The sequence below is a fragment of the Dendrobates tinctorius genome, unplaced genomic scaffold, assembly GCF_039654945.1.
Source record: "Dendrobates tinctorius isolate UK_male_01 unplaced genomic scaffold, ASM3965494v1 ptg000019l, whole genome shotgun sequence".
In the NCBI taxonomy this organism is placed as follows: Eukaryota; Metazoa; Chordata; class Amphibia; order Anura; family Dendrobatidae; genus Dendrobates; species Dendrobates tinctorius.
Window position 1 is genome coordinate 51,545,203 of NW_027361687.1, and position 25,376 is coordinate 51,570,578.

The following is a 25,376-nucleotide window of genomic DNA, read 5'->3' on the forward strand; positions in this document are numbered from 1 at the left end:
TACGGCAGTGTATATACATATATATGACCGGTCGGGTATATGGCAGTGTATATATATGACCAGCGGTGGTGTATACGGCAGTGTATATATATATATGACCAGTGGTGATGTATACGGCAGTGTATATATATATATGACCAGTGGTGATGTATACGGCAGTGTATATACATATATATGACCGGTCGGGTATATGGCAGTGTATATATATGACCAGCGGTGGTGTAAACGGCAGTGTATATATATATATGACCAGTGGTGATGTATACGGCAGTGTATATATATATATATATGACCGGTCGGGTATACGGCAGTGTATATATATATATATGACCGGTCGTGTATACGGCAGTGTATATACATATATATGACCGGTCGGGTATATGGCAGTGTATATATATGACCAGCGGTGGTGTATACGGCAGTGTATATACATATATATGACCGGTCGGGTATATGGCAGTGCATATATATGACCAGCGGTGGTGTATACGGCAGTGTATATACATATATATATATGACCGGTCGGGTATATGGCAGTGTATATATATATATATGACCAGTGGTGATGTATACGGCAGTGTATATACATATATATGACCGGTTGGGTATATGGCAGTGTATATATATGACCAGCGGTGGTGTATACGGCAGTGTATATACATATATATATATGACCGGTCGGGTATATGGCAGTGTATATATATATATGACCAGTGGTGATGTATACGGAAGTGTATATACATATATATGACCGGTCGGGTATATGGCAGTGTATATATATGACCAGCGGTGGTGTATACGGCAGTGTATATACATATATATATATGACCGGTCGGGTATATGGCAGTGTATATATATATATATGACCAGTGGTGATGTATACGGAAGTGTATATACATATATATGACCGGTCGGGTATATGGCAGTGTATATATATGACCAGCGGTGGTGTATACGGCAGTGTATATATATATATATATATGACCGGTCGGGTATATGGCAGTGTATATATATGACCAGCGGTGGTGTATACGGCAGTGTATATATATATATGACCAGCGGTGGTGTATACGGCAGTGTATATATATATATATGACCAGTGGTGATGTATACGGCAGTGTATATACATATATATATATGACCGGTCGGGTATATGGCAGTGTATATATATATATATATGACCAGTGGTGATGTATACGGCAGTGTATATACATATATATGACCGGTGGTGTATACGGCAGTGTATATATATATATATGACCAGCGGTGGTGTATACGGCAGTGTATATATATATATATGACCAGTGGTGATGTATACGGCAGTGTATATACATATATATGACCGGTCGGGTATATGGCAGTGTATATATATGACCAGCGGTGGTGTATACGGCAGTGTATATACATATATATGACCGGTCGGGTATATGGCAGTGTATATATATGACCAGCGGTGGTGTATACGGCAGTGTATATACATATATATGACCGGTGGTGTATATGGCAGTGTATATATATGACCAGCGGTGGTGTATACGGCAGTGTATATACATATATATGACCGGTCGGGTATATGGCAGTGTATATATATGACCAGCGGTGGTGTATACGGCAGTGTATATACATATATATATGACCGGTCGGGTATATGGCAGTGTATATATATATATGACCAGTGGTGATGTATACGGCAGTGTATATACATATATATGACCGGTCGGGTATATGGCAGTGTATATATATGACCAGCGGTGGTGTATACGGCAGTGTATATACATATATATGACCGGTCGGGTATATGGCAGTGTATATATATGACCAGCGGTGGTGTATACGGCAGTGTATATACATATATATATATGACCGGTCGGGTATATGGCAGTGTATATATATATATGACCAGTGGTGATGTATACGGCAGTGTATATACATATATATGACCGGTTGGGTATATGGCAGTGTATATATATGACCAGCGGTGGTGTATACGGCAGTGTATATACATATATATATATGACCGGTCGGGTATATGGCAGTGTATATATATATATGACCAGTGGTGATGTATACGGCAGTGTATATACATATATATGACCGGTCGGGTATATGGCAGTGTATATATATGACCAGCGGTGGTGTATACGGCAGTGTATATATATATATGACCGGTCGTGTATACGGCAGTGTATATATATATATATATATATATATATATATATGACCGGTCGGGTATGTATATGCGCGGTGTACACTGCTGTATTTCCGGGTGTTGCGGCTCCTCTTGCCGTCAGTGGGCGGGACTGGGAGGACAATCATGGCCGCTACCGTTGCTGGTCGGACGTGTTGACTCCTCCCCCCTCCCGGGCCTGGTAACACTACAGCCGGGACCCAGGACGCGGACGCTGAGCCGGGAGCAGCGCGGCCTTCTGCAGCCTCCGCTCGTGCTGCGGCCCGGACCCTTCCAGGCACCGAGCGCCACGGGAAGCACAGGTGAGCGGCCTGCGCCGAGCACTGCCCGGTCCTGTGCCTTCTCTACTGTTATAAAGGGGTCCCCCTCCGTTCTGTGGTATCTAGAGGTCCTCTTCCTTACCCCGTAGTGTGGTGTATAGGGGTCCTCCTACCCCTCTCCTGCACTATGGTTTTTAGGGGGCCTTCTACCCCCTCCGAACTGTGATATATAGGGGTCCCCCCTCCTGCTCCTTGCATTGTGATGCATTGGGGTCCTCCGTGCACCTTGATGTATAGGGGTCTCACCTCGCCCCCCCTGCGTTGTGATGTGTAGGGGTCCCCCCTCGTCCTCCTTGCACTGTGATGTATAGGGTCCTACTCCCCCCTTCCCATACTGTGGTATATAGGGGTCCTCCTCCCCTCTACTGTGATATATAGAGGCACTCGTCCACTTGTACAGTGATGTATAGGAGTCCCTCTCCCCCGTACTTTGATATTTAGGGGGTCCTCCATATACTGTGAAATGTAGTGGTTCCCCTCCTCATACTGAGATATTTGGGGGTCCCCCCACCCCCCTTGGTGCTGCGGTGTATAGGGGTCCCCCCACCCCCCTTGGTGCTGCGGTGTGTAGGGGTCCCCCCACCCCCCTTGGTGCTGCGGTGTGTAGGGGTCCCCCCACCCCCCTTGGTGCTGCTGTGTGTAGGGGTCCCCCCACCCCCCTTGGTGCTGCTGTGTGTAGGGGTCCCCCCACCCCCCTTGGTGCTGCTGTGTATAGGGGTCCCCCCACCCCCCTTGGTGCTGCGGTGTGTAGGGGTCCCCCCACCCCCCTTGGTGCTGCGGTGTTTAGGGGTCCCCCCACCCCCCTTGGTGCTGCGGTGTGTAGGGGTCCCCCCACCCCCCTTGGTGCTGCGGTGTTTAGGGGTCCCTCCACCCCCCTTGGTGCTGCGGGGTGTAGGGGTCCCCCCACCCCCCTTGGTGCTGCGGGGTGTAGGGGTCCCCCTTGGTGCTGCGGGGTGTAGGGGTCCCCCCACCCCCCTTGGTGCTGCGGTGTGTAGGGGTCCCCCTTGGCGCTGCGGTGTGTAGGGGTCCCCCTTGGCGCTGCGGGGTGTAGGGGTCCCCCTTGGCGCTGCGGGGTGTAGGGGTCCCCCTTGGCGCTGCGGGGTGTAGGGGTCCCCCTTGGCGCTGCGGGGTGTAGGGGTCCCCCCCCCCACCCCCCTTGGCGCTGCGGGGTGTAGGGGTCCTCCTCCTCCCCTCTACTGTGATACATAGAAGCCCCTCTCCTCTACTTGTACAATGATATATAGGAGTCCCTCTCCCCTCATACTTTGATACATAGGATTCCTCCATGTACTGTGAGATTTAGGGGGTCCCCCTCCTCTCCCTTGTCCTGTGATATATAGGGTTCCCCCCTCCTCTCCCTCGTACTGTGATATATAGGGGTGCCCCTCCTCTCCCTCGTACTGTGATATACAGGGGACCCCCTCCTCTGCCTTGTCCTGTGATATATAGGGTTCCCCCCTCCTCTCCCTCGTACTGTGATATATAGGGGTGCCCCTCCTCTCCCTCGTACTGTGATATACAGGGGACCCCCTCCTCTGCCTTGTCCTGTGATATATATATATAGGGGACCCCCTCCTGTGCCTTGTCCTGTGATATATATATATATATATATATATATATATGGGACCCCCTCCTCTGCCTTGTCCTGTGATATATATATATATATATATATATATATATATATATTTATAGATATATATATATATAAAGTGCCCCTACTCTCCCTTATACTGTGATATATAGGGGTCCCCCCCGTACTGTGATAAATACGCTAGCCCCCCCCCCCCCCCCGTGCTGTGATATATAGTGGTGCCCCTACTCCCCCAGTACTTTGGTGTATGTGTTATATTGGGGTCTCCCGCGCTTTGTACTCCGGGGCCCCTCACCTTGTGTACTTTTTCTGCAGGTATTTTGCTCTGATCAGTAGCGGGGAGCCACCATGTCATTCAGCGGTGAAATGGCCGAAGGTAAAACAGATCTGACCAATGGTGAGTCCTCTGTGGGGGCCGGATTCTCCCTTACTATAATCAAAATCTTCCCCTAGAATGACTGAGTGTTTCCTTTTAACCCCTTCCTGCTGTACTTGCTTTCCTGCTTTCACTTTCTCCCCCTTCTCCCTTTTTTCCCCTCTCCCACTAGGGACTTGAGCCTGCTGATCACTTGTGTTGCCGTGTCTTGTCCTTGGTGTCCTACAGTAAACCTTTAGTAGGAGGTGGGGGTCTTCTTTAGCTCCATGACTATTCAGTTGTTCCCCGTGATACTTTTGCAGGTGGATGGCTAACCGCTTGGTTGCTGTAGTCGCTTTAAGTGTTAACATCTAAGGGGGTGAGATGTCTAGTGTTGGAGTTTCCCCATCCTGCTGTTTGGAGCAGTCATTTTATGTATTTCCTGATAGAAGAGTGCCACCTGATGTCTGCAAAGGGTATAACCAAATGGTTTAAAAGGGAACTCCACACAAATTTATATAATACATTGCTTTGAACTTTGGGTTTGACAGGTAGTTTCTCCAGTAGCCCCGAAGACATGTCTGGAGCGGATGAAGGAAGGGAGAACTCCTCCGGGATTGAAGTAGAGGCGTCCGACATGAGTTTGAGCCTCACGGGTGATGAGACGGGTACCAACCGCGTCGAGAGTAGAGACAGTTGCTCCGAGAGCTCAGGAGAGGATAAGGACTCCGACAGCATGGATGATACCGGACACTATTCCATTAACGACGAGAACCGGGGGAACGACGGGTCCCACTCTGAGGATGATGAGGAAGAGGAGGAGGAGGATCGACTGCGAAAGCGAGGTCAGCGCAAACGGGCCAACCATGAGCACGATTCCTCTGACGACGAGAAGGCCCTCGAAGACTGGGTGTCGTCTGAGAAGACGCCACTTCCTCAACCGCGCTGGAAGGCAATACGAGCCCTGAGGCAGAGGGAGATAGGAAGCAGCAGGCGCTTCATCTATGACGCCTGCGGGGCCAGAGGGTTCGTCCAGAGGTTCAAACTGCTGCACGGCCTGGAAGGGCACCTGGGGTGTGTGAACACCCTGCACTTCAACCAGCGGGGGACCTGGCTGGCCAGCGGAAGCGATGACCTCAAAGTGGTGGTGTGGGACTGGGTGAAGAGGAAACCCGTGCTAGAGTTCGAAAGCGGCCACAAAAGCAACGTGTTTCAGGTACTTCTACACATGGAGACGGTTTTGTATTTTAGGGGCAGTATTATAATAGTTATATTCTTGTACATAGGGGCAATATTATAGTAGTTATATTCTTGTACACAGGGGCAATATTATAGTAGTTATATTCTTGTACATAGGAGCAGTATTATAGTAGTTATATTCTTGTATATAGGAACAGTATTATAGTAGTTATATTCTTGTACATAGAGGACAGTATTATAGTAGTTATATTCTTGTACATAGGGGCAGTATTATAGTAGTTATATTCTTGTACATAGGGGTAGTATTATAGTAGTTATATTCTTGTATATAGGGGTAGTATTATAGTAGTTATATTCTTAAACATAGGGGCAGTATTATAGTAGTTATATTGTACATAGGGGCAGTATTATAGTAGTTATATTCTTGTACATAGGGGCAGTATTATAGTAGTTATATTCTTGTACATAGGGGCAGTATTATAGCAGTTATATTCTTGTACATAGGGAGCAGTATTATAGTAGTTATATTGTTGTACATAGGGATCAGTATTATAGTAGTTATATTTTTGTACATAGGGAGCAGTATTATATTAGTTATATTTTTGTACATAGGGAGCAGTATTATATTAGTTATATTCTTGTACTTAGGGGACAGTATTATAGTAGTTATATTCTTGTACATAGGGGCAGTATTATAGTAGTTATATTCTTGTACATAGGGGCAGTATTATAGTAGTTATATTCTTGTACATAGGGGCAGTATTATAGTAGTTATATTCTTGTACATAGGGGCAGTATTATAGTAGTTATATTCTTGTACATAGGGGCAGTATTATAGTAGTTATATTCTTGTACATAGGGGCAGTATTATAGTAGTTATATTCTTGTACATAGGGGCAGTATTATAGTATATTGTACATAGGGGCAGTATTATAGTAGTTATATTCTTGTACATAGGGGCAGTATTATAGTAGTTATATTCTTGTACATAGGGAGCAGTATTAGAGTAGTTATATTCTTGTACATAGGGGGCTGTATTATAGTAGTTTTATTCTTACACATAGGGGCAGTATTATAGTAGTTATATTCTTGTACATAAGGACAGTATTATAGTTATATACTTGTACATAGGGAGCAGTATTATAGTAGATATATTCTTGTACATAGGAGCAGTATTATAGTAGTTATATTCTTGTACATAGCTGTATTATAGTAGTTATATTCTTGTACATAGGGGACAGTATTATAGTAGTTATATTCTTGTACATAGGAGCAGTATTATAGTAGTTATATTCTTGTACATAAGGACAGTATTATAGTTATATACTTGTACATAGGGAGCAGTATTATAGTAGATATATTCTTGTACATAGGAGCAGTATTATAGTAGTTATATTCTTGTAAATAGCTGTATTATAGTAGTTATATTCTTGTACATAGGGGACAGTATTATAGTAGTTATATTCTTGTACATAGGGGACAGTATTATAGTAGTTATATTCTTGTACATAGGGGACAGTATTATAGTAGTTATATTCTTGTACATAGGAGCAGTATTATAGTAGTTATATTCTTGTACATAGTAGCAGTATTATAGTATATTGTACATAGGGGCAGTATTATAGTAGTTATATTCTTGTACATAGCTGTATTATCGTATATTGTACATAGGGGCAGTATTATAGTTATATTCTTGTACATAGGAGCAGTATTAGGCTGAGTTCACACGTGGCGTTTTAACCGCGAAAAATAAGCATCCCATGCATTCCTATGGGATTCCGCAATGCTGTGCTAATGTTGCGGTTTTTACCGCGGCGGAATCGCTTCGCGGTAAAAACCGCAGCATGCTCATTAATTTTGCGGAATCGCGGCGATCCCGCACCCATAGGAATGCTTTGTTCCTCTTACTTCCCACATGTGGCTGTGCACACCATGCGGAAAGTAAGCAGAACATTTGCGGATGGTACCCACGGTCCGGAGGAGAGGAGACTGTCCTCCGGGCTTTGGGTACCATATCCCTGTAAAAAATAGAAATTAAAATAAAAAATATTGTTATTCTTACCTTCCGGCGTCCCGCGCAGCCTTCCCGCTTCTCTCCACGCTCTCGTTCCCAGTAGTCCTTTGCGAAAATGCCCGCGATGACGTCCGTTCTCGCGGGATCGCGAAGTCCCAGGATTAATGGGAACGGATGCGCGGGACGTTGGAAGGTAAGAATAACACCATTTTTTATTTTTTTTTTTACATTTTATCTTTTACTACTGATGCTGCATAGGCGGCCTCAGTAGCAAAAAGTTGGTCACACTTGTCAAACACTGTTTGACGAGTGTGACCAACCTGTCAATCAGTTCTCCAAGCGATGCTACAGATCGCTTGGAGAACGCTAGCATTTTGCAAGCTAAATACGCTTGCAAAATGGTAGTTTTTCCTCGGGAAAATCGCATTTTAAATTCCCGCGATTTTCCCGGGCTGGAATTCCAGAATTCTCGCGGTAATTTCCGCGGGAGTTCCGGTACGTGTGCACATAGCCTTATAGTAGTTATATTCTTGTACATAGGGGTAGTATTATAGTAGTTATATTCTTGTACATAGGGGCAGTATTATAGTAGTTAAATTCTTGTCCATAGGAGTAGTATTATAATAGTTATATTCTTGTACATAGGGGCAGTATTATAGTTGTTATATTTTTGTACATAGGGAGCAGTATTATAGTAGTTATATTTTTGTACATAGGGAGCAGTATTATAGTAGTTATATTCTTGTACATAGGGAGCAGTATTATAGTAGTTATATTCTTGTATATAGGGGACAGTATTATAGTAGTTATAGTCTTGTACATAGGAGCAGTATTATAGTAGTTATATTCTTGTACATACGGGCAGTATTATAGTAGTTATATTCTTGTACATACGGGCAGTATTATAGTAGTTATATTCTTGTACATAGGAGCAGTATTATAGTAGTTATATTCTTGTACATAGGGGCAGTATTATAGTAGTTATATTCTTGTACATAGGGGACAGCATTATAGTAGTTATATTCTTGTACATAGGGAGCAGTATTATAGTAGTTATATTCTTGTACATAGGGAGCAGTATTATAGTAGTTATATTCTTGTATATAGGAGCAGTATTATAGTAGTTATATTCTTGTACATAGGAGCAGTATTATAGTAGTTATATTCTTGTACATAGTGCAGTATTATAGTAGTTATATTCTTGTACATGGTGCAGTATTATAGTAGTTATATTCTTGTACATAGGGGGCAGTATTATAGTAGTTATATTCTTGTACATAGGGGGCAGTATTATAGTAGTTATATTCTTGTACATAGGAGCAGTATTATAGTAGTTATATTCTTGTACATAAGGACAGTATTATAGTTATATACTTGTACATAGGGAGCAGTATTATAGTAGATATATTCTTGTACATAGGAGCAGTATTATAGTAGTTATATTCTTGTAAATAGCTGTATTATAGTAGTTATATTCTTGTACATAGGGGACAGTATTATAGTAGTTATATTCTTGTACATAGGGGACAGTATTATAGTAGTTATATTCTTGTACATAGGGGACAGTATTATAGTAGTTATATTCTTGTACATAGGAGCAGTATTATAGTAGTTATATTCTTGTACATAGTAGCAGTATTATAGTATATTGTACATAGGGGCAGTATTATAGTAGTTATATTCTTGTACATAGCTGTATTATCGTATATTGTACATAGGGGCAGTATTATAGTTATATTCTTGTACATAGGAGCAGTATTAGGCTGAGTTCACACGTGGCGTTTTAACCGCGAAAAATAAGCATCCCATGCATTCCTATGGGATTCCGCAATGCTGTGCTAATGTTGCGGTTTTTACCGCGGCGGAATCGCTTCGCGGTAAAAACCGCAGCATGCTCATTAATTTTGCGGAATCGCGGCGATCCCGCACCCATAGGAATGCTTTGTTCCTCTTACTTCCCACATGTGGCTGTGCACACCATGCGGAAAGTAAGCAGAACATTTGCGGATGGTACCCACGGTCCGGAGGAGAGGAGACTGTCCTCCGGGCTTTGGGTACCATATCCCTGTAAAAAATAGAAATTAAAATAAAAAATATTGTTATTCTTACCTTCCGGCGTCCCGCGCAGCCTTCCCGCTTCTCTCCACGCTCTCGTTCCCAGTAGTCCTTTGCGAAAATGCCCGCGATGACGTCCGTTCTCGCGGGATCGCGAAGTCCCAGGATTAATGGGAACGGATGCGCGGGACGTTGGAAGGTAAGAATAACACCATTTTTTATTTTTTTTTTTACATTTTATCTTTTACTACTGATGCTGCATAGGCGGCCTCAGTAGCAAAAAGTTGGTCACACTTGTCAAACACTGTTTGACGAGTGTGACCAACCTGTCAATCAGTTCTCCAAGCGATGCTACAGATCGCTTGGAGAACGCTAGCATTTTGCAAGCTAAATACGCTTGCAAAATGGTAGTTTTTCCTCGGGAAAATCGCATTTTAAATTCCCGCGATTTTCCCGGGCTGGAATTCCAGAATTCTCGCGGTAATTTCCGCGGGAGTTCCGGTACGTGTGCACATAGCCTTATAGTAGTTATATTCTTGTACATAGGGGTAGTATTATAGTAGTTATATTCTTGTACATAGGGGCAGTATTATAGTAGTTAAATTCTTGTCCATAGGAGTAGTATTATAATAGTTATATTCTTGTACATAGGGGCAGTATTATAGTTGTTATATTTTTGTACATAGGGAGCAGTATTATAGTAGTTATATTTTTGTACATAGGGAGCAGTATTATAGTAGTTATATTCTTGTACATAGGGAGCAGTATTATAGTAGTTATATTCTTGTATATAGGGGACAGTATTATAGTAGTTATAGTCTTGTACATAGGAGCAGTATTATAGTAGTTATATTCTTGTACATACGGGCAGTATTATAGTAGTTATATTCTTGTACATACGGGCAGTATTATAGTAGTTATATTCTTGTACATAGGAGCAGTATTATAGTAGTTATATTCTTGTACATAGGGGCAGTATTATAGTAGTTATATTCTTGTACATAGGGGACAGCATTATAGTAGTTATATTCTTGTACATAGGGAGCAGTATTATAGTAGTTATATTCTTGTACATAGGGAGCAGTATTATAGTAGTTATATTCTTGTATATAGGAGCAGTATTATAGTAGTTATATTCTTGTACATAGGAGCAGTATTATAGTAGTTATATTCTTGTACATAGTGCAGTATTATAGTAGTTATATTCTTGTACATGGTGCAGTATTATAGTAGTTATATTCTTGTACATAGGGGGCAGTATTATAGTAGTTATATTCTTGTACATAGGGGGCAGTATTATAGTAGTTATATTCTTGTACATAGGGGGCAGTATTATAGTAGTTATATTCTTGTACATAGGGGGCAGTATTATAGTAGTTACATTCTTGTACATAGGGGGCAGTATTATAGTAGTTGTATTCTTGTACATACGGGCAGTATTATAGTAGTTATATTCTTGTACATAGGAGCAGTATTATAGTAGTTATATTCTTGTACATAGTGGCAGTATTATAGTAGTTATATTATTGCACATAGGGGGCAGTATTGTAGTAGTATGGTAGCAGCTATTTGCTGGCTCACGGGGGGGGGCAGCATTATAGCGATACTAGTGTAATTAGATGGTGTCTTTCCTTTGGGCTGCGATGTGACTGGTGGTTTGAGGCCTCCTCCACGTTTCGCACGTGTGCTGACGTAACGTGCCTCAGCGTCCGAAGGACTGATTATAATCGGCATCACAACCTACTTGCAGGACAAGGAAGGCTGGGATGAATCTGATAAGGACAGGGTTGCCTGGTGTGATCTTGCACAATATTTCTTGCAGCACAGAGTATTTCAGGTTCAATTAATTTATAGTCAAATTTTGTTTATTTTTTAATTCATTTTAAGGCAAAATTCTTGCCGAACAGTGGTGACTCCACCTTGGCGATGTGTGCCAGGGACGGACAGGTACGCGTTGCAGAGCTCTCCGCCATTCAGTGCTGCAAAAACACAAAGCGGGTTGCACAGCACAAAGGCGCCTCGCATAAGGTGGGTATTGTCTGTGCTTTACACTGCTTCTTTTCTCTATTAATCCTAAGAATGATCTTTCCTATTGTAGCTGATTACAACCTGCTCTCCCTCCTCCCTGCTTTATACTTCAGCACTGCTTATGCCTACATTTACCCTAGCAAAAGCCTAAGATTTCCCGCAGGTGTAACCGATCCTAAACTTGCGGTATGAGCATCATCCTGAATGATACAGCCTATGATCTTCTTTCCACAGCTTGCGCTGGAGCCAGACTCCCCATGCACTTTCCTGTCGGCCGGCGAGGATGCCGTGGTGTTCACAATCGACCTACGGCAAGATCGGCCGGCCTCGTGAGTACACCCCCTGCCTATGCTCTGCGGTGGTTGCATGTTATGTCTCCTCCTCATGTCCAATTTCCCCCTCCTAAAGGAGACTGGTGGTCACCAAGGAGAAGGACAAGAAGATCGGCCTCTACACCATCTATGTCAACCCAGCCAACACTTACCAGTTTGCTGTTGGAGGACGAGACCAGTTTGTTCGGTAAGCTGAGTTTAGGCTTTGAATAATCTAGAAATGCCTGGATTATCACATGACATTGAATGCAATAGCTCGGCAACCATCAATATGGCGTCTGTTGTAGCAGCCAGCTTTCCCGTAGTTATGACGTGACCTGGACACTGCGGCATAGCAGGAGATGAGAGAGCGGCAGCTCATTACTTTCTTTCTCTCAGGATCTACGACCAGCGGAAAATTAACGAGAATGAGAATAACGGCGTCCTGAAGAAATTCTGTCCCCATCACTTGGTGAGTGTTACGTGTTAGGATGCTCTTAAAGGGGTCCTCCTACTGAATCTGTTTTTATAGTCGGGCCTCCTATGTATCGCAGCAGTAACTGAGCCTCCTTGACCGATCCTCCCTGACAACCACCGCAAAATGATTGGTTGTCAAGCGGTGTGACCTTGCTATTACACTGGACAGACAACCAGATCCTGTAGAGTAGTGTACTCCTGCTGTTGGGTAAAATGTAACTCTCATGTTTTCTGCTGGATTTACCCTTGTTGTAAAGGGATGATGAGTTCCAAAAATGTCTCTTACGGTCATGGAGCTGAGCACAACATATTTTTTTTCACTAACTGCTAAGCTATATTTGGCCACTAGAGGGGGGCACTCCTTGCTGTTGGGGGTACTGTTGGCACTTAATGCCCATTACAGTACCTTTTGTTGTAGTTTAGCACGGAATATCAGGTAAAAGCGGTAGATCATGGCTCTACTGCAGCCCCCCCAGAGATTGTGTGTGTAAATTAAAGTACTTTTAAGGCTTTCCCTTTAAATGGTCATTTATACTTTCATCGCTTAATATTTTCTGATTGGGCGTGTAACAACAAGCACTTTTGTTATTTACTGCTTATTAAAATTTCCTGCCGTCCCGTCAAATACTAATACTTTTGTTTACTGCACATTGCCTAGGAGACCGACCACCGCTGCTGTCTATTGTGTAAACACTGTGCAGAAGTTAGAATCGTAGAGTTGGAAGGGACCTCCTGGGCCATCTGGTCCAACCCCCTGCTCAAAGCAGGATTCGCTAAATCATCCCAGTCAGATGTCTGTCCAGCCTCTGTTTGAAGACTTCCATTGAAGGAGAACTCACCACTTCTCGTGGCAGCCTGTTCCACTCATTGATCACTCTAACTGTCAAAAAGTTTTTTCTAATATCTAATCTGTGTCTCCTCCCATTCAGTTTCATCCCATTGCTTCTAGTCTTTCCTTGTGCAAATGAGAATAAAGTTGATCCTTCTACAATGTGACAGCCCTTTAGATATTTGTAGACAGCTATTAAGTCTCCTCTCAGTCTTCTCTTTTGCAAACTAAACATTCCCAAATCCTGCAATCTTTCCTCATAAGACAGGGTATGCAGACCGGTCACCATTCTGGTCGCTCTTTTCTGAACTTGCTCCAGTTTGTTAATGTCTTTTTTAAAATGTGGTGCCCAAAACTGGACACAATATTCCAGATGAGGTCTGACCAAAGAGGAGTAGAGGGAAATAATTACTTCACGTGATCTAGACTGTATGCTTCTGTTAATACATCTTAGAATTGCATTTGCCTTTTTTGCTGCTGCATCACACTGTTGACTCATATTCAGTCTGTGATCTATTAGTATACCCAAGTCTTTTTCACATGTGCTGTCACTTAGCCCTATTCCTCCCATTCTATATTTGCTTTTTTCATTTTTATTGCCCAGATGTACTACTTTGCATTTCTCCCTGTTAAAAACCATTCTGCTGCCCACTTCTCCAGTTTATTTAAATCTTTTTGAATCCTCTCTCTCTCTTCTCTAGTATTAGCTATCCCTCCTAGCTTTGTGTCATCAGCAAATTTAATCAGTTTACCCTCAATTCCTTCATCTAAATCGTTGATAAAGATGTTGAACAATACAGGGCCCAGGACAGAGCCCTGTGGTACCCCACTTGAGACATTCTTCCAACTGGATGTGCAGCCATTTACGACCACTCTTTGGGTCCGATCACTAAGCCAGTTATGAATCCACCTAACAGTTGCCTTGTCCATTCCATACTTAGTCATTTTTTCAATAAGGATTGTATGAGAGACTTTGTCAAATGCTTTGCTGAAGTCAAGATATACTATATCTACAGCATTTCCTTGATCCACCTATTCAGTGATACCATCATAGAAGGAAATTAAGTTAGTCTGACATGACTTATTAGTTACAAACCCATGCTGACTCTGTTTAATCACTTCATTCTTATCCAGGTATTGACATACATGTTGTTTAATAATTTGTTCAAAGATCTTTCCTGGTATAGAAGTCAGACTCACCGGCCTATAGTTGCCTGGGTCCACCTTCTTCCCCTTTTTGAAGATAGGAACAACATTTGCTCTTCTCCAGTCTTCTGGCACTTCTCCAGTTCTCCAAGAATTTTCAAAGATTATGGAGAGGGGTTCAAAAATTTCTTCTGCTATCTCCTTCAGTACTCTGGGGTGTAATTCATCTGGACCTGGAGACTTGAATTTCCTCACTATCTTTCTGTTTATAGTTATCATGGATTCTTCTATTCCCTTAATAGGACAGTGAATAACAGTTGATGTTACATTTCCTTTCTGAGAGAAAACAGATGCAAAATAGGAATTTAAAAGTTCAGCCTTCTCAACATCCTGTCTTACCATTTCATCATTTTCATCCTGTAAAAATCCTACAGGCAGAGATTAGGAGGTATTGGTGCTCCTGGGATCTGGGCCAGCTTTAAAACAGTTAATCTAAGCACAGTAGTCAAGTGCTTGTAAGCCCTTGTGCATGTTCTCCTTTCTAGCAGTGGTGGTTGGTCTCCAAAACAACGAACTGTAAAGAAGATATTTATTATCTCCAAGAATTAATGAAAATGTAATGGGCAGTAAGTAATATCTGTTTGGGCATGGGAAATCAACCGTTTACGGCCAGTAGGGGGCGCCAGGAACCGCTCACTGATCGGTGTTTCTATCCTAGGTAACGAGTGAAGCAAAAGCAAACATCACCTGTCTGGTATACAGCCATGATGGGACAGGTACGTGCCGGATCGTCCACCCAGAAACCCTAGGGATATATAAAAGGGGGGGTCTCTTGATTGGATTAATAGATGGAGGGGGATTTATATTGCCCTGGTAAAGGGTAGCAATCTTGATCTCTGGTGCAGAATACCGCGGGTGGGTGATAAATACGTGCTGCGGCCATGTTTGTTTGGCTCCCATCTGCTCCATCTGCGGAGTCCTTGCAATAAGAGATAAGCTGCTGGGTGGGGGGAGCGATCACTGCTTAATTCACACTGAATGCCAATTGCCAGCAAATCTTCGTCTGCTGCATAAATGTTATTACTGTGCGAAAAGCTGCCGCTGTTTAACCCTTTCTTGTGCCTGGCGCTGCCACCCTTCTCCTGTTTCCATGTGGTCTTGTATCACAGGTAAAAGGGGAAAAATGTACAAAAATGTTCTGTGTTCCAGGAGATCAACCATGTCACCCTCCTCTTCCTCTGTGGCCCTGTGTGTGGAGAGAGAGATAGAGAGATATATATTTTCTTTTGCAGGATTTCTACTTGCTGAAAATTTCTAGGATTAATTATCCTTTTAAGGGGGTATAGTTATGTCTGGGCAGAAGTACCATTAGGACTATAAGAATAGGTTATTGTCTGTGTTCCTCCCCTGAGGAGCCTGTTCACCGGCTCAGGAGAGCAGAGTGGTCAAGTGATGCTTTGAACAAAATACTGCCTCTTGAGATTCAAGTTCCCTAGTTTAAGAAGTCTCCTGGGGTCAATTATTTGATGCTGCATTATAAAGGGTCCTATGGTTGAATAAGCTCCTTCCCTGAGGACCCTATACAACCACTCAGGAGGTCAGTCTGGTCACATGATGTTTTTGACCCAGCGCCGACTATTGAAGCAAAATCCCTTTTTTAAATGAGTGCAATATTTGGGTACAGAGTTGTATAGGGTATCATATAGGGTCTTATTTTAAAGAGGGCACCCAATAAGTTTATTCTCTTTGATGTGTTTTTTGCAGAGCTCCTCGCCAGCTACAATGATGAAGACATCTACCTGTTTAACTCATCTCACAGCGATGGGGCACAGTACATCAAGAGGTACAAGGGTCATCGGAATAACGCCACAGGTGAGGAGCTGCCCTGGTGGACCACTTGTAAGCTATGCGGGAAAGCTGGGTGATGCTTCCATGGCTTCCAATATGCCCCACTGCTTGTAAGATTGTGTTCAATTTCACCTTTGTCCTGTAGAGGGCGGCAGATTAGAGAATATTCACTTAATACTGGCTTGATGATTTGCAGCCTGCAGCTGACTAGTGCAATGCTCTGCAGGCATTGCCCCCTCCCCTGTCGGTCTGTCTTCTCATTACTGCTGCCTTCTCATTACCACTGCCTTTTGTGAGCATCTGCGAGAGCTTGTTAAATATTTCCAGCCAAGCGCTTCCTTGGTATTGCAGTTTAATGCTAATATGTCTGTCCCTCCGCAGGCTGCACGCCAGGTAGTGGGATGGGGGTAATGAGACCTGAGGTCAGGAATGCTGGGGGTGGTAGTTTCACACCATACATGGGGTTGTCTGGTGCAGGATGTAGCACACAACCTGGTTCCTTTTTTGCTTTTCAGTGAAGGGCGTGAACTTCTACGGGCCGAAGAGCGAGTTTGTGGTGAGCGGGAGCGACTGCGGCCACATCTTCCTGTGGGATAAGTCTTCCTGTCAGATTGTGCAGTTCATGGACGGTGACAAGGGTGGCGTGGTAAGGAAAAAGGGCAACGATATAGGTCTAGGGGGTCTTGCAGAGCAAAAATGTCCTACTTCCTGACAGACCTACACTTTCCCAAAACTGCTGTAATATATACTGCCTTAGGGTATGTGCACGTGCTGCGCTGGGGTGCGGATTTGGCAGCGCGGATTTTGTAAAATCTGCAGGTCAAAAGACCTGCGGTTTTTCATCTCCACAATGGAGGAGATGGCAAACCGCAGCAGAATCCGCAGAAAGAATTGACATGCAGAAAGAACTGACGGTTTAGAAACCGCAGGAAAACCGCGTGGAAAAATCTGCCCCGTCTGCACTGCGGTTTTTAATATCCATAGGATATTATGGTACTGTACACCGCAGCAAAAACTGCTGTGGACCCGCAGCGGCCAAATCTGCTGCGGAACCGCAGCAGAATCCGCAGCGTGTGCACAAACCCTTAAGGGTGATTGGGTCTTCATGTTCTCCCTGTCCCTTTTACATGTTCACAAACCTTCAAAAAGGCCGTCTAATGTGAATCTGGAAATGGAAGATAGGAGGGAGAGGAGTGGGATGCAGCTGCTGCTTCTCATATTGTCTGATGGGAGGAGCTGCTCAAAAGGACAGGTAGAAGGGGGATGCTGCTGCTCATATTGTCTGCTGAAAGGATCTGCTCAAGACAGGTAGGGAGAGGAAGGGGATGCAGCTGCTGCTCCTCATATTGTCTGATGGGAGGAGCTACTCGAGAAGACAGGTAGGGAGAGGGGGGCATGTAGCTGCTGCTTCTCATTTTGTCTGAGACCGGATGGAGCTGCTCGGGAGGAGGGGGATGCAGTTGCTCCTCAAATATTCTGTTTGAGATGGGAGGAGCTGCCAGGCCGAGTAGGAAGAAGATCTGTCTGGGATGATTTAGCGAATCCTGCTTTGAGCAGGGGGTTGGACCAGATGGCCCAGGAGGTCCCTTCCAACTCTACGATTCTATGATTCTATGGCCATCTTTGTTGGCGTTACTTTGAAGGTTTAGTATTAGGTCCGATCTTAGTTAGCTGTCATTAATTATTTTCCAAAGTACAATCCATACGGAAAGTGGAGGGGTGGTTGTGATGGCACAACTAGTATCCTTGTCCAGTCACACCTAGAGCTGCTCTTACAATTCTGCCAGTAATGTCTTTAGTGTTGTTGTTCAGTATGACCTCATTGTATCATCGCAGGTGAACTGCTTGGAGCCTCACCCCCATCTACCCGTCCTGGCCACCAGCGGCCTCGACTATGATGTGAAAATTTGGCTTCCCACAGCCAAGGATCTGACAGAGCTAGACGGCCTGAAGGAGGTAAGATGGGCAAAGGGGCTCCAACCCTATACATTCTCCACATGTGGTTAACATCTTCCTTTATACTTGTTCACTGAATGTGTGGGCCCAAATTAGTAAAGCAGTGAGCTCATCTCCAATCCATATGGTGCTGTAGTCACCACTCCCGGCAGATGAGACTCACTGTGCCAGATGCAGAATGGAGGAATGAACGTAATCACTTCACTCCCTGCGGAGAGGGGGAGTGTGTACACCTGGCCCGGAATAATAGTCAGCTTGATCGGGCCTCTGCAACAGCAAGATTGTCCACATAGGCCTTATAGACGCATGCTCAAAATGTAGGAATTGGTGGACGACCCCCTCATATCTGTAGAGCGAGTGTTAACCTGTGTCCTCTACTTCCAGATTATTAAGAAGAATAAGCGCGAGAGGGACGAGGACAGTCTACACCACGCTGACTTGTTTGATAATCACATGCTCTGGTTTCTTATGCATCATCTTCGACAACGAGGGCACCGCAGAGTGAGTAGCAGACCTCTACTTCCCATATACAAGAATATAACTGCTATACTACTGCCACCTATATACAAAAATATAACTACTATAATACTGCTCCTATGTACCAGAATATAACTACTATAATACTGCTCCCTATGTACAAGAATATAACTACTATAATACTGCTCCTATGTACAAGAATATAACTACTATAATACTGCTCCTATGTACAAGAATATAACTACTATAATACTGCCACCTATATACAAAAATATAACAACTATAATACTGCTCCTATGTACCAGAATATAACTACTATAATACTGCTCCTATGTACCAGAATATAACTACTATAATACTGCTCCTATGTACCAGAATATAACTACTATAATACTGCCCCTATGTACAAGAATATAACTACTATAATACTGCTCCTATGTACCAGAATATAACTACTATAATACTGCCCCTATGTACCAGAATATAACTACTATAATACTGCCCTCTATGTACAAGAATATAACTACTATAATACTGCTCCCTATGTACCAGAATATAACTACTATAATACTGCTCCCTATGTACAAGAATATAACTACTATAATACTGCCCCCTATGTACAAGACTATAACTGCTATAATACTGCCCCTATGTACAAGAATATAACTGCTATAATACTGCTCCTATGTACAAGAATATAACTACTGTAATACTGCCCCTATGTACAAGAATATAACTACTATAATACTGCCCCCTATGTACAAGAATATAACTGCTATAATACTGCCCCCTATGTACAGGAATATAACTACTATAATACTGCCCCCTATGTACAGGAATATAACTACTATAATACTGCTCCTATGTAGAATATAACTACTATAATACTGCCCCCTATGTACAAGAATATAACTGCTATAATACTGCCCCTATGTACAAGAATATAACTGCTATAATACTCCTCCTATGTACAAGAATATAACTACTGTAATACTGCCCCTATGTACAAGAATATAACTACTATAATACTGCCCCCTATGTACAACTATATAATGGTTATACTGCCCCCTATGGGCAACTATATAATGGTTATACTGCCCCCTATGGGCTCAGGTGGGTCAGTACATGTTTCCTTGCTCTGTAAAGGTATAGGATCCAGCTTGACGTTCTGTTCTCTTCATTGCCATGTTTTATAGTGAAGGAAATAATTATTTGACCCCTTGCTGATTTTGTAAGTTTACCCACTGAGAAAGACTTGAACAGTCTATAATTTAAAGGGTAGGTTAATTTTAACATTGAGAGATAGAATATGAAAAATAAAATCCAGAAATCACATTGTATAAATTATATAAGATTTTGAGGCTGTCGCTTGGCAACTCTGAGCTTCAACTCCCTCCATACGTTTTCTATGGGATTAAGGTCTGGAGACTGGCTAGGCCACTCCATGACCTTAATGTGCTTCTTTTTTTTTTTTTTTTTTTTTTTTTTTTTTTTAAACTTTTTATTGAAAGATTCTACAAAATAATATAACAAGCATCATCCACAATACCAGTTATAAAATCATGCTTTCAATAATAAAATAAATCACACAAATGAAATAGAACATTAAACATGATGTATTCTCAGCAGCATTGCATCACTAATCGGGAGATTCTTTATCCGGGTTCTAAGTTTGTAACAATTCGGGTTATAATAAGAAAATATTCCCGAGTCCACATAAAGCATCATATTTATGCATTAGAAAAGAGATACCTCAAGGGTTATATCTTGCAGTTGAGGAAATTATGGCATCAGGGGCTAGGTGTGTCAAGGATATAGTCGCATCACCTTTCCCAAATTCTGTGAAATTTCTGGGGACATCCTCTGTTTCTGTATAATATGTTCTCATACGGAATTATATTGTTCACTTATTTTTTCCACTGATTGATCGAAGGAGACCGTCCCCCCATCCACCTCAGCACTATCGCTTTCTTGGCCATAAACAAACTCCCTGAGAAATATCCTGTCATAATGAGTCCACATTTCTTCATCCACAACTCCCAACACACACAGCTCTGGACTACATTCAATTGGTATCCCGATTATCCTTTCTAGTGTAAAAATTACATCCTTACAATATTTTCTTATAATTCTACAATATGTGCTTCTTTTTGAGCCACTCCTTTGTTGCCTTGGCTGTATGTTTTGGGTCATTGTCTTGCTGGAAGACCCAGCCACGACTCATTTTTAATGTTCTGGCAGAAGGAAGAAGGTTGTCACTCAGGATTTTACGGTACATGGCTCTATCCATTCTCCCATTGATGCGGTGAAGTAGTCCTGTGCCCTTAGCAGAGAAACACCCCCAAAACATGTGTCCACCTCCATGCTTGACAGTGGGGACAGTGTTCTTTGGGTCATAAGCAGCATTTCTCTTCCTCCAAACATGGCGAGCTGAGTTAATGCCGAAGAGCTCAATTTTTGTCTCATTTGACCACAACAGTACCTTCTCCCAAGCTCTCAACGTATCAACCAGGTGTTCATTAGCAAACTTCAGACGGCCTGCACATGTGCCTTCTTGAGCAGGGGGACCTTGCGGACACTGCAGGATCTTAAACTTTTACGGCGTAATGTGTTACCAATGGTTTTCTTGGTGACTGTGGTCCCAGCTGCCTTGAGATCTTTAACAATCCCCCCCCCCGTGTAGTTTTAGGCTGATCTCTCACCTTTCTCATGATCAAGGATACCCCACGAGGTGAAATTTTGCATGGTGCCCCAGATCGATGACGTTTGACAGTCATTTTGTATTTCTTCCATTTTCTTACTATTGCACCAACAGTTGTCTCCTTCTCACCCAGCATTTTACTTATGGTTTTGTAGCCCATTCCAACTTCATGCAGGTCTATGATCTTGTCCCTGACATCCTTATAAAGCTCTTTTGCTCTTGCCCATGTTGTAGAGGTTAGAGTCTGACTGAGTCTGTGGACAGGAGTCTTTTATAAAGGTGACTATGCAAGACAGCTGTCTTTAATGCAGGTACAGAGTTAAGGAGCGTCTAACTGGTGTGTAGGAGCCAGAACTCTTAAAGGGAGTCTGTCATCCAATTTTTTGAGTATCAGTTGCCGGCACCGCCATCAGGGACTTATCTACAGCATTCTGTAATGCGGTCCGGTCTTGGTCCCGATGGATGTTGCGGTCCAGTGCCTCCCATCTTCTAACGGTGACGTCCTCTTCTTCGCTGCCTGTCGTGGCTCCTGCGCAGGTGCACTGCTCTGCCCTGTTGAGGGCACATCAGAATACTGCAATGCGCAGGCGCCGGACCTGTCCTGTGGTTTGGTAGGGGATCAAATACTTATTTCTCACTGGAACATGCAAATGTATATAATTTATACAATGTGATTTTCTGGATTTTATTTTTCATATTCTATCTCTCAATGTTAAAATCAACCTACCCTTAAAATTATAGACTGTTCATGTCTTTGTCAGTGGGTAAACTTACCAAATCAGCAAGGGATCAAATACTTATTTCCTTCACCGTAGGTCTTGTAGTTCGTGCACGCACTACTACTTCCTTTATTGATGGGTAATTATAGCTGAACGTGCATGAATCTTACTGGTAGGGATTTGCTAATTATCAGGTTGTAATACTGTTGATGTGTTCGTTTTTTTTACTAAATTGAGAATATTAGGATTTTTTATTTTCAATTCTTCTGCAATTATGGAGGCAGTTTCCCAGTTGGGACCGCTTACCTGTAGGCCTGCGTGGTAAATTACCGGTTCTGTGCCGTTTTTTGAGCACTCAAGGTGCAGGGCAAAGGGAAAGGGGGAAAAGTTTTTTTTTTTGTAAAAAAAAAAAGTGCTATATACATATATATTTTAATATACTGTTTTTCACTGCTATCCTCCATGATTGTCAGAGGAGAAGAGATCCCGGTTTAAACACGACAGATGCCGACTCAGACTCCTCGCCCAGCACCTCCGACAGTTCCGATGACGACGACGAAGAGGGTCCCGATCGCGTCCAGTGCATCCCGTCGTGAGCCACCTCCTTTCCTCCCCTTCCTCCTCTGCCTAAGAGGGGGTCGGGCGGCAGGGACTTCTTTACTAATAGACATTTTTCAGCTTTTTATCAAAGTTCTAGGACTGTAGTGTAAGAAGCCACGCTGTCCCTCTTACGCCCTGATATTTTTTTTTTCCTGTTTAGGAAAGGGGCAAAAGTTGTTTTGTTATTTTTTTGTTTTTTTGGCTTTGCATAACTGCACTTTGGAAATGTTGGCTTTGGAGAAGGAAGGAGCGATCCACACGGCGGAGCCGCTTCCCACTATCCGAGCTTTGTTCTAGATCGTTTATTACCAGCAGTTTGAGAGCGCCAGAAGGAAAGAAGGACTGAAAAGATATAGGAGGAGTGGCGGAGGGGAGAGCAGGCGGCATTTTTCGATGTAATTGCTTTTCCCGCCCTAGTCCTCACCCCGATGTGTGTTTGTCTATTATGCATCTCTTCATTCTTATTTTACCTTTTTTTTTTTTTTTTGTTTTTTTTTTCTCTTTCAGTGTCTAGTGAAATTAAGTCTTAATTTTCTGTTTGTGTGTGGGCTAAAAAGAAAAAAAAAAATGCATGAGAAAGAAAAATCTGCACGGAGGTCTTTGTGCATTTATTGCTCTTTTTGGTGTGTGGATTTTTTTTTTCTTTCCTATAAAAAAGATTTTAGGTTTTGTTTTACTATATCTTTTTTTCTCACCTATATTTATATGTGTATATACTGTTTGCTCGAGAGTAATGTTGTCGCCACCGAACGAGGTCCTAGTGAAGGGAGAGGCTGAATATTATTTCCTCCTGCCGGGGGGGAGGAATTCTTAGCCAGGCTGGTCTTTGGAGGTTGCTATACATTTTGAAAAACTCAACAAAAAAATAATTTTTCCGCTTTTTTCGTGTTTTTGTCACGTATTTTCATCTTATTTTTGTTTTCCTTGTTTCTTTTCTGATAAGTTTGATCACCCCTTTTTCTTAAGTGGAAGGATTTCCTCCCTTAGTAACTCTGAAAACGGTTTGTCATTAGTGTTCTCCTCCCTGGCAGGATACTGTGTAAGTAATGCGAATGTTTGCACTTTTCTCTTCTTTTGTGTTTTGTTTTTTTTTTTTTTTAGTTTTCATGAAAACTCTATTAAAGTTATATGGAAAACGAAAATAAAAAAAATTCTCCTCCCTCCCCACTTTCCTTCCTTCACCAATGAGTGAACTTTCATATGCATTTCTGAGAAAATTAGGAATTCTGGCTGAACCAAACTTCAGGATTTCGACTCAGTCATCGGCTTTGCTTTCCCACCGTTTTCTGAATCTATCGAGCTGGATGTTTGACTTTGCAAAATTGTTAAGTTTAAAGAAAATGAATATTATATATTATATAGAAATAAATGCAATAAGAGAAGTTCAATCCTGATAACGCTTCATTTATTTACATCGAGGAAGGTGAATGAATGGGTTTAGTGTAAAATAAATAAATGTACATAAATGACGAATTCGCACAGTTGCATTTGAATACAATAAACTTTTATTAGCACAATTATTGTTGTTTTTTTTTTTTTTTTCTTACAATTTCAATAGAATGCTAAAGCCAAGCTCAGGTTTTTTTTTTTTTTTTTTTATTCTTTCATTTTTATTTTCTAACAATATGCAGTTTCTTTTTTATTTACATTTTTTATTTATTTTTTTTATTACAAAGTTAAGCACACAAGGGACTTTTGATGGAAGGTGTTCCAAGTGGTCAGTGCAAATTATCAGTACAAGTTATTTTATTTTTTAAATCGTCCCTATTTTTTTTTTTTTTTTTTTATATATTTCCTATCATTGAGGAAAAATGGTAACCCCAAGTAAATTAATTCAGAAGTGCAGAGACTGCCCCCAAATCATTATAGATTTAAGGCAGTATAGTAATCGGTGTAAATAAAATTGTAATAATAAAAGGTTCAAATGTTGTTGTTCACCACGTTGTCACAATTTGGAGTTCAATTGTGACCTGCTCACGTCGTCCCAATTGGGAATTCAATTGTTGACCACGTTGCCACAATTGGGAGTTCAATTGTTGACCACGTCGTCACAATTTGGAGAACCGTTCATATTTTGGCACTTCATTGTATCTTATAGTCAGATTTATTTTTCCCCATACTGAAAAAGAGAAAATATTGTTAAACCATTTTGAAGTCAATTTGTACCCACTTCATTATGCCAGTGGTCTAAAAAAATATATTTTAAATAGTTTTGTCCAAATTTATAAAATATATTTTCTTTTTATTTCTGTTCTTCTCCACAACGATTGATTTGGATCAGAATCTGGAAAACCAAAACTGAATTCTTTCATCTCAAGTCCTATAGCTTTGCAATAAATTAACACTAAACAGCAAGAGGAACACTTAGTATATTTCATATACATATATGTATAATATATATGTACACACAGTTAACACGGTCTGAGCGTCATATGCTGGGAAAGGGCAAACTGGAAAAAATATTTCAACTATAATAAAAAAGTTAACCAAAAAAGACACAAAAAGGGAAGAGATATTGAAAAAAGGGACTATCTCTTAAGGTTGTTCGTGTGTGTATCATA

At 42.0% G+C, this 25,376-nt stretch overlaps 1 protein-coding gene across 1 annotated transcript; it reads left to right on the forward strand.

Moving 5' to 3' along the window:
- The first annotated feature begins 2,257 nt into the window (after positions 1–2,257).
- On the forward strand, positions 2,258–24,332 carry DCAF8 (DDB1 and CUL4 associated factor 8). Its single transcript, XM_073567018.1, has 13 exons — positions 2,258–2,490; positions 4,415–4,496; positions 5,006–5,670; positions 11,611–11,751; positions 11,986–12,080; positions 12,160–12,270; positions 12,462–12,534; positions 15,233–15,290; positions 16,279–16,386; positions 16,878–17,008; positions 18,199–18,318; positions 18,703–18,819; positions 22,689–24,332. Exons 2-13 carry the CDS (start codon positions 4,448–4,450, stop codon positions 22,809–22,811), a joined length of 1,791 nt encoding a protein of 596 aa, XP_073423119.1. The 5' UTR covers positions 2,258–2,490; positions 4,415–4,447; the 3' UTR covers positions 22,812–24,332.
- Positions 24,333–25,376: the final 1,044 nt, after the last annotated feature.

What these genes read in the sequence shown, in the direction of transcription:
- DCAF8 (XM_073567018.1), top strand. Translation starts at nt 4,448, where the DNA reads ATGTCATTCAGCGGTGAAATGGCCGAAGGTAAAACAGATCTGACCAAT. An exon ending in GGACGAGACCAGTTTGTTCG is followed by an intron (nt 12,271 to 12,461) that starts GTAAGCTGAGTT and finishes TCTTTCTCTCAG; the next exon opens with GATCTACGACCAGCGGAAAA. An exon ending in AATTCTGTCCCCATCACTTG is followed by an intron (nt 12,535 to 15,232) that starts GTGAGTGTTACG and finishes TTTCTATCCTAG; the next exon opens with GTAACGAGTGAAGCAAAAGC.